Below are 10,828 nucleotides of genomic sequence, written 5' to 3' on the forward strand. Positions count from 1 at the left end.
TGTGTGCTTGGGATCGTTGTCTTGATAAAAGGCAAAGTTTTCGCGATACCCAATTTGTCTACACTTTGCTTTACATTTTGTTTTAAAATGTTGAGGTAGACAAATTTGTCCATTTTATCATCAATAAAATGCAAATTGCTTACTCCCGCACTCGACATGCAGCCCCAAACCATTACAGAACCTCCTCCGTGCTTAACAGTGGCTTTTTGTATTCTTATGATTAAATTCAGCATTTGGCATACGACACACATACATCTTTCCCTCTGATCCGTACAAATAAAATTTGCTTTCGTCAGTAAAGAGAACCTTAATATAATGAAAACTATCAATAGAAATGTATTTTAAGATGATCTATCATCAAATTACCTGCTTCCAGTATTTTAAAATATGTCAAGGAGTATTTTAGTAAATAGAATGAAGACAAATGTCGAACTTTGACAAATTTGAATTTAATTCGCATGTGCAAGTTTCGCATCAGGGCGGAATAAATACTAGTTATCAACGTACGACCTTTGTAAAGCCACATAGCCCAATATGCCTGATGAGCCGCTTAACCAACGGCGAAACGCGTCGCATAGTGGTGTGTACGTAAGTTCTTCTCCTGGCTTTCTTTTTCATTGCAAAACTTAGATCATCAAGCACGACTCGAAATAGTTAAATAATCACTTAAAATTACGTTCAAATGATCACTGCCCTTACAAGGCAAAATTCAAATAAAAAAAATATATGTTTAACACTTTTTGTCAAAGTTTAGAATACATTTATATAAGAAAAACTTTTATTTTTTGTAAGCACAGAAAAAATCGGTTCTACAACGTATATCAGGGTACTAAATATTAGATTTTAAATTAATTTTTGTAATAAATATAGTATATATATAAATATAGTTGTGGTTATCAATGATTATAATTTCGCTCCAAAACAGCTGGTTCACGGTAACCATATGCTTACTGTAATTTTTATTTGTTGTTGTTGTATTATTATAATGGCAATTACAATATTCAAAGATATTTCTCTATACAAGCCAATTCTAGACCACAACTATATATTTTACAATTTTTATTAGTTTTTACAAATATTTAAATTTATTTATATTTTTTGATTTTAGTATTAATTTGTTTGTTTTTTTTTTCATAATTCTATAACCATTTACGGCGGGGATATTTTTCACTCAAAATGCATCTACTACTTACGTTTATTTATTTTATTTCTTATGGGAAAACGTAGAGAGTTGTTGGATTTTACTTTTCTTTTTTCTTTGATTTTCATTTCTCATTTTTGTTATTTTGTCATTACCAAAATGTGGGAGTTTCTTAAATTTAAATTAGAAGAGAAAAATAAATAAAAATTGTATTTGTTTATTATAATTTCAAATGTTCAGCAAATAAAATCAGTCGTTACTTTAGTTACGGTATTTTGTTGTTATAATTATTATTTTTTTTTTTAACATTAATATTAATTATTTGATTTCTTATTAATTAATATTTAAATTCTTATTATTGTATTATTATTTACAATGAGCAAAAAGGGTGTAATGAAATGGCGCAAAATGGATTACAAAAGAAATCTTCTTAGTTTTAAATGTGAATAAAAAATCTTAGGTTAATATATATGCATGTAAAATTTAAAATCAGTCATAAAATATTATAACAATAATAGTAAATGCTTTGTTATAGGTTAAATGCCTTCGGAACTCAGTGATGCAGAAATATACAACCTGTGTCCTTAAAAAAAGTTTTTGCAACCTTTCAATATTGTCATTATTAACTATAAATAAATATTATAAGACTCATAATTAGTTAACGAATATTCACAAGTTTTGTATCGGTGAAAGAGCTGTTTCGGAAATATTGAAAAAGGGTAAAGAAAAAATCTACAAAGACCCATACTTTGAAAAAACATCGCGGAACCCACGTAAAATAGCAAGAAATACACAATTCACAATTTTGGGATTGGCGGATATTGCAGTAGCAGCAAAAGAAATTGAAATGTTTGTAAATGCCTTGTTAACCTCGAAGTGATGCTCCAGCGAAATTCTCATGCAGTTTATGTCGTTGGTCAGCTAAGTACTTCGCTTTGTTACAAGAGACATTTGGGTATGAAAGGTTTTTTGTAGAGAAGCAACAACAAACCAACAAAAAACTAAGGGAACTGATGAGGATCAGTGGCGTGATCCGAAACTATAGTCTTCCCTGGCTTACCCCTCGGCAAACAATGCCATACATTCCCCACTAATAAATAGTTTTTTTTATAAAAACAACAAACTGGGATTCAGCCTGACTATTTTGCAAAAACAAAATGACAGCAATGATTATAGAAATCCAGGGTGACGTAGAGAATTATAGATACCAAGCAACGGCTCTGATTGGCTTCAACATGGCAAAGTCCAGACTTATTTCGGTGCCTCTTTCATCTCAATTGTGGACACTGACCTCCCAGCGGTGTCACCTGGTGTAGCTATTTTCATTACCCTTTGAAGTAGTGAGCTGATATGTGTCGCGATTTCACCCATGAGTACTATAAAAATAGGTTGAGGCGTCGGTTTAGTCGCCCACACTCCGAAAACACCTCCAACTATGAAAAAGCAACGAAAGAGAAAACTAAAACCCCCTCTAATGTTGACGATCCCCGCAAACGTATGAAGGACCACGATATGCGAATCTGCACTTGGAATGGACGCCAATTGTACACAACATGCGCTGTTTTCGCACTGGCGGATCTACGCAAGAAGTACAAAGCCTACATTATGAGTATTGCTTTACTGGAAATGCGATGGAAAGGGACAGGCGTAAGTAAATCAGACGATTATGCGCGGTATTATAGCTGCCATGAAACGATACATTAATTTGGCTGCGGATTTATGGTTAACAGGAGAATAAAAGACCTCGTCTACAGATTCACTCCAGTAGATGAGCGAATTGCTATAATCCGTATAAAATCGAAGTTATGTAGAAGAAGTCTTAGTTACGCCCATGCTCCGACGGAAGACAAAGAACACCTGTAAACAGCATATTATCGCTGGCCATGACATTAAAATTTTTCTAGGAGATTTTAATGCAAAAATCGGAAGGGAAAATATTTTTAGTCCCATCGTCGGAGAATTCAGCCTACATCATCAAGAAGCCCGTGGTACGATCAGGAGCGTCGTAATGCTACTGAAATGAAAACGCAGCGTATAGGGCAACCCTGTAGATCAGTGTTGGGCAAAACTAAATTAAGAGCAAGTGTGTGCAAGCGTAACTGAGAATTCGCCATTAAAAACGACTGACGTAAAGAGAGAAAAGAGAATATGTGTTTACCCATCGACCCTCAGTTAGAGTCTAAACGCAACCAGAGGGTCACGAGTCAGCGTCATAGAGTCTAAACGCAACCATAGAGTCTAGAGTCAGCGAAAGTAGTTTGCCGTGTGTTTCTTATTGGCAACGGGAAATCGCGACGGCTGACGTTCGCGTCTAACGGCATGACGCTAGAATAGATTTTATTCATTTTTGCTCAGCGTCATACTCAAAATTTCTCTCTTGCTCTCAATTGAGTTGCCATATTTTAGGTAAAAATGAACAGTGCTACCAAATTTCAATGAGAATTTATATCAAAACATATGGCAGTGCTGTTAAAAAACAAATATTTTTAAGGATTGTGGACGTTTTTTTAACGAATTAATAATAAAATGGAAGAAAAATAATTTTTTCAATAATATTATCCAAGTTCCTTGACATTATTGTTTATTAAATAATAAATTGATTTTGGTTTGCACAACGTAACATTTTCTGTCAAAAAATTAAAACAAATAATTGACATTTTGTACCGCTAACTCCTTCGTTTGGTTTTCACGCCGGCGAAAAAGTATGACGCTGACTCGTGGCTCTCTGGTTGCGTTTAGACTCATACTTTTTCGCCGGCGTGAAAACCAAACGAAAGAGTTTGCGGTACAAAATGTCAATTATTTGTTTTCATTTTCTGACAGAAAATTTTACGTTGTGCAAATCAAAATCAATTTATTATTTAATAAACAATAATGTCAAGGAACTTGGATAAAATTATTGAAAAAATTATTTTTCTTCCATTTTATTATTAATTCGTTAAAAAAACGTTCACAATCCTTGAAAATATTTGTTTTTTTAACAGCACTGCCATATGTTTTGATATAAATTCTCATTGAAATTTGGTAGCACTGTTGTTGAAGAGAGAAATTTTGAGTATGACGCTGAGCAAAAATGAATAAAATCTATTCTAGCGTCATGCCGCTAGACGCGAACGTCAGCCGTCGCGATTTTTCCGTTGCCAATAAGAAACACACGGCAAACGATTGTCGCTGACTCTATGGTAAGCATGCCTGCTGTAGACAGTAGAAACACGTGAAGGAAGAGAGAATTATCGGGGAAAAAGAGAGAGGAGAATCGTTTGTTCAGAAAAAGGGAGAAAGAGCAAGAAAATCGTGAAATTTTACCAACGAGTAAAACACCAAACCGAGGGCTTTAGTGTAGAGATGAAGATGGAACCCTGGTGACAGAAACAGACAGCGTATTGAGGATCTGGAAGGAGCATTTGGAAAAGCTTCTGGTATCAAATTGTAATGGGGAAAAGGATACCCCAGAACCGATAATAGATGACGGTATAGAATGTATACCACCTAGCCAAGATGAGGTCAGAATAGAAATCAATCGGCTGAAGAATAATAAAGCAGCAGGTGCCGATGGGTTACCAGCAGACTGGATGAGCGAATTAGTACAATCCGTATAAAAGCGAAGTTCTTCTACATCAGTCTTATTTGCGCTCCGACGGAAGACAAATAGATTTTAATGCAAAAAACGGAAGGGAAATATTTTTGGTGCCACCGTCGGAAAATTCAGCTTCCATGAAAAAAACATCCGACAACTGCATACGGTTGATTAACTTCGCGGCAGCAAAAAAACTGGTAGTTAGCAGCACCAGATTCGAGCATTTCGATATACAAAACGCCACCTAGATTTCTCTCTATCAAACAACGAGAAATCAAATCGATAATATTGTGATAGACGAATGTTATTATACACTGTTTATACGTTCGATCGATACAAGGTACCAATATCGATTCGGACGATGTACAGGAGTCAGAATGAAGTCCGGAGATGAAGATGGAAACCGTGTTGAGGATCTGGAAGGAACATTTTGAAAAGCTTCTGGTATCAAAATGTAGCGATAAAGAAGATACCCCAGAACCAGTAAGAGATGACGGTATAGATTGTATACCAACTAGCAAAGATGAGGTCAGAATAACAATTAATCGTCTGAAGAAAAATAAAGCAGCAGGAGCCGATGGGTTACCAGCCGAACTATTCATGACTGCATTATATTGCAAGAGCAATACATGTCCAATGATTAAAACCTCAGCATCCTATGTCCCGTGTACAGAAAATGAGACAATACGATATGTGCCAACTATAGAGGAATCATACTCCTTCCCATTGCATATAAAGTGCTATCCAGCGAGCTGTATGAGCGACTGAAGATATGACGGTATAGATTGTATACCACCTAGCCAAGATGAAGTCAGAATAGCAATTAATCGGCTGAAAAACAATAAAGCAACAGGAGCCGATAGGTCATCAGCCGAACTATTTAAGACTTCATTGCATTGCAAGAGCAATGCATGTCCAATGGTTAATATCTCAGCATATTATGTCCCGTGCACAGAAAATGAGACAAGACGATATGTGCCAAGTATAGTGGAATCAGACTCTTTCCCATCGCATATAAAGTGCTATCCATCGTGCTGTGTGAACGACTGAAGCCAATGGTCAATGACATTATTGGACCATACCAATGCGGCTTCAGATATGGCGAATCTACCATAGACCATATTTTTGCTCTGCTCCAAATCCTGGAAAAGGCCCAGCGCCAAATTCTGGAAAAGGCACAGCGCCAAATCCTGGAAAAGGCTAATGCGTCTTCAGACATGGCGAATCTACCATAGACCATATTTTTGCTCTGCGCCAAATCCTGAAAAGGCCCAAATTGACACATTCCACCTATTTCGATCAGAAGTGTTTAAAGCCATGTCTGTGTTCGGCATTTCTGGATCAGCGGTTAAAATCAGAAAGGACCCCTCGGAGCCCTTTGATATCGAACGAGGATTCAGAAAAAGTTGACATTTTGTCGTGTGACCTGTTTAACATCCTGCTGGAAAAGGTCATAGAAGTTGCAAAGGTTTCGTGTTCACTCGGTACACCAAACAATACATGTTACTCGCCTACGCCGATCGATATAATGGATCGAACACTGAGAGCGGTAACAGCCATCTTTCACAAATTGAGAAAGGGTCTGATCTGGCAATAAATGGCGAGAAGACAAAGTTGATGGTATCAACGCGCAAGACATCCAGTAGACTCGAGAGCGCTAACAGCCACCTTTGAACAAATTGAGAAAGGGTCTGATCTGGTAATAAATGGGGAGAAGACGAAGTTGATGGTATCAACGCGCTAGACATCCAGTAGACTCGGACCAACTGTGAAACTTGAGAACTACGCCATCGGGGTAGTCAAAGATTTTATGTACCTTGGTACCTCCATAAATAAAACTAATGACATCAGTTTTGAAATTCGCAGAAGGATAGTGTTGGGAAACAAATACTACTATGGTCTAAGTAAGTAGTCCAAACTCACTCTACAAGACGCTGATACTACCCGTGCTGTTATATGGATCATAAGCATGGATACTTTCGCAAGCAGATGAGGAGTGTGAATATCCCCGTTGAATGAATCTTCAGTTGTACCATCTATTCTCGGACTTCGGCATTGTCAAACGTATCGAGTTGCAGCGACTACATTGGCTAGTACGGCATTTACATTAGAACTTTTTACCGGGTTAACCTACTTTATGAGGATTTATTTGGCATATATTCAAAGGAATTGAAAATTTAAACCCACTGGGTTATCCAAATCCGGTTAAATGTAAACGACCTTTAGGTCAATGTGTGAGAATGGATGAGGATTCACCAGCACAAAAGGCATATAAAGGCGAGCCAACTGATGGTTCACGCAGAAGGGGAATGCCACGAATTAGCTGGAAAGAGGAACTGGAAGAGAACATTTCGAAACATGGTCTTTCAATTTGGAAGAGCTTCGCGCAAGACCGACGCGCCTGAAAATCTTTTTTAAGCAGGGATTATGAAAAAAATGTTCTGTCACAAGACAGCTAAGTAAGTAGTATATTACTATCTATCACACAGCTCCCTATGCCCTTCGAGCTTACAAGAGCCTCTGCTTTCCCAGTCTGTACTTCTAACTGAGTAGCTAAGTTAATAATGACAATATTGGAACTAAAAACATAATCACACATACTAATTTCCATCACTGAGTTAAAATCTCATATGAGCTTCCTTAAAAACTAAAGAAAAAATTGAGCAAACTTCAGAAACTACGGACGATTTAATTTATAAGCTTATCTTCTTCGGAATCTAAAAGTCCATTCCCTTTTCAAATCTCAGCTGACTGCTGATTCCTATTAACATTTACCGGCATTCCATTGTTACCTCCATCAATAAAACGTTCCTTATTACGTTCAACACTTTCCTCCAGTCGGCGATAATACTTACGTGGTTCCACGGTACTATACAAATCGCAGTGGGGCAATAGTTCCCCGGAAGATTTGGATTTACGAGAAAACAGAAGAACCTGCCGAAGAGCTTCACTCGTTTTCATTTGATGTTTGGCTGATTGTGTTTGTTGTGGTTGCGGGTGTTGAGATTGTAACCCTATTGGTGGAGGAGGTGCTTTGCCCTTGGAAGCCTTGTGAACCTTCAAATGGCGAACAAATGATTGGGAGAGGGTGGAACCTCTTAAGAAATCTTGATCTTGATTTTCTGGACTCTCCTCGCCCTCTACTTCACGATTAAGATGTAAGTGAGGTGGGAATTTTTGCAAAAACTTGGAGGAATTTGAAGGTAACTGATCGTGTTTAAGAAAATTATCTGAGGAAGTTTTATTTAAATTCTTAAAATGCGTGGTATATTTTTGAGGTTGGGTCTTAAGACGTTCCACAAGATTGTGAAAGGTGGAGGATCTTTGTTTCGATTCGCAAAAAGGCATTATTTTACGTTTAATGTGGCCAGATGAGGAGGGGTTGTGGTGACTCTTGGGTGGTGGCGGAGGAGGAGCAGCTTTCTTATGAGATAAAGGTGGTAGTCTTTTAGGCGTTACACCCGGTCTTCCATATTGTTGGATAAAACATGAAGAGGCTTGGTGATCCGTGGGAGGCACTAAACTATTCTTTTGATTATCATTGATCTCGCGTTCCTCCTCCCCCTCTTCTTCCTCCTCTAGGCCACTGTAACCCTCAAATATTTCATCAAAAGCCTGATTAACAATTTGTGAATTTTCACAATAGCTCTGAGAGTCTAGAGTATTGGAAACCTGCATTGTTTCCTGTAGGGGAGCTATTTTCCTTTGACTTAAGGTACCAAAAAGATTCTTACGATAATCATCATCGATGTTACGATAATAAACCTCTGAATTCGAAGATGCCCTAATCTGTTGCTTTAGTTCTTGTTCCGGTGCTGCTAAATTTGGTTCCGAGTGCTTGACTCCGGAGTTTTGTTGTAGAATATGTTGTACGATTTTTTGCCGTGTCTCTTGAGTTTTCTTTTTTAGTTGTTGCAATTTAGACGGGTTGCCATTGGTGTTATTTTTTGAGGTGCTTTTCGAGTTGCCACATGTTATGAATGCGCGTTTGGATGTGGCTGGTGATATGATTGTCGCAGGTGCTGTATTAGATGATGCCGCTGCAATGGCAGCAGCTGCAGCTTGCATTGCTAGCAATTCCATCAAATACTTACTGTGTTCCCGTTCACGTTGAATCCTCTGCCTTTCGGCCAATTGACGCTGTAGAGCCATGGTTTCGAATGTGTGGACCACACTACCTACATGGCTATTAACATCGGGTATACCCAAATCGCCGCTAAACAAATCACGCTGATGCCTGTGCTGCGGTGTCAAAAGTTCTCCACCACTGGCTCGTTTATTTAGGGTTGGGATAACGGTTTCTGGTTTCCTATATAAAGTTCCTGCCGAGGCACTTTGCCTTAGCAGTAGCGCAGCAGCCTTTGGGCGCCTACGCTGTGGAAATTGTTCAACAAATTCAGCAGCTTCTTGCTGCCACATAACATTACCCATTTCATCGAAGGAGCGATTGACGATTGTGGTCTTGGTGGTTCCCATTGGTTGGCCAAACTATTTGGAGGAAGGCGGAATGCGTTTTTGATGTGATTGTGTAATTTTGTAGATGGTGTTTTTGAGTTTAACAATTGTAATGTTTGTTGTGTTGTTTTTGTTGTTCCAATCATGGTTTTTAATAGTGAAGCGTTAACGGATAATTCAGAACCAAAATGGAACATAAAAAGAAAAAAATGAAATAATATTTTAAAATATGAAATTAAAATTCGAAAAATAGATTTTCAAAGTTCCAAATGTGTAAGACTAATATGTCTAACCCTAATGCTTATGTTTAACTTATGCTAAAAGTGCAGTATTCGAATACCAATGCCAATTAATGTGGCGCCCAACGTACTGGACCAGTGGCAATCGGCAATAAAAATACACATGGTTGTTGCTCAGTTATATTTCGAATATGATGATATTCAAATACTGCACTTTCAAAAATAAATTGATATTTGTAATTAGTTATATGTATACAACACGACATGCTTTAATAATTATCCTAATACTTATGAGTTTTCTAATATCTATACTATACAAATATATAAATTTATAGATATTTTACTATACGAGTATATTTAAATAATCTTAAATTTGCACTAAATATATTTTATACTAATACTTAATAAATATATAGCATCTAGAGATAATTACTCTTAAGAATTTTTATTTATACAATTATCTTCTTTTGATTTAAATAACATAATGAAAAACGTTCCATGACATGGAAAGTGGAGCTAGTCACGAAAATAAGACTATGTTTACACCAAGTGTATTTGAAGAAAATAATGATACGTTCAATGATCATTATTCAATGATTTTTCATATAAAAAGTTTGATGTAAACCTACTGTTAGATTTACATTAAACGTGTTTTATGGAAATTCGTATTTATTCGACATAAATTAAAATGAAATGACAAACAAAAATGATGTGTTATCATAAAAACGTGTTTGATGTAAATGTAGCATTTTATCTAAAACGACTGACATATTGCAGGAACCTTTTGCTACTTTTCAAGTCAAATTTAATAAGGAACAGTTTCAGTACAGCTGTTAATGAAATCAGCTGTTAAATGAATGAAGCCATTGAAAACAAATATAAAACAGACCGTTTTGGTTTTTAATGTCACCCTGTTATGCCAATCATAATATTTTTGACAGTCAAAATATATTGGTTGGAAAATAATAAATAAATATTTTTTATTCTCTATCAGAAATAAATGTACGATATTGTTTGATATTTTTTTTTGTGGATTCGGCGCACTTAAAATAATTAGCAGAGATGAAATAATTAATACCGCATTTATATTAAACGTGTTTTATGCTAAATCATCATTTAATCTTCGTTCGTTGAAATGATTTTATCTGTGTGTATATAACAAATCAATTACAATTCCAAGAGTAAAAGCATGATGCAATAATAAGGTGATGTATCACAACAAAAAACTTTGTTTTTGTCTCGATAATCGGTCAAAATTTTCCTTATAATATTTAACAAATTTGCCAGCATTGGACATCGAATTCAAGCATGATGCAATAATAAGGTGATGTATCAAAACAAAAACATTTTTTGTCTAGACAATTTGTAAAATTTTTTCCATATAATATTTCAAAAAGTTGCAGCATTGCACATCGA

The 10,828-nt window shown here is 36.3% G+C and overlaps 1 protein-coding gene across 1 annotated transcript; it reads right to left on the reverse strand.

Annotated features, from left to right (window-relative positions):
- Positions 1 to 7,454: 7,454 nt before the first annotated feature.
- Positions 7,455 to 9,194, reverse strand: LOC133327467 (uncharacterized). Its single transcript, XM_061535986.1, has one exon. It carries the CDS (start codon positions 9,192 to 9,194, stop codon positions 7,455 to 7,457), a length of 1,740 nt encoding a protein of 579 aa, XP_061391970.1.
- Positions 9,195 to 10,828: the final 1,634 nt, after the last annotated feature.

The sequence above is a fragment of the Musca vetustissima genome, unplaced genomic scaffold, assembly GCF_032173495.1.
Source record: "Musca vetustissima isolate MV318-11 ecotype Yass unplaced genomic scaffold, APGP_CSIRO_Mvet_v1 utg65347, whole genome shotgun sequence".
In the NCBI taxonomy this organism is placed as follows: Eukaryota; Metazoa; Arthropoda; class Insecta; order Diptera; family Muscidae; genus Musca; species Musca vetustissima.

Coding starts and splice junctions, on each gene's coding strand:
- LOC133327467 (XM_061535986.1), bottom strand. CDS start 9,194: ATGGGAACCACCAAGACCACAATCGTCAATCGCTCCTTCGATGAAATG.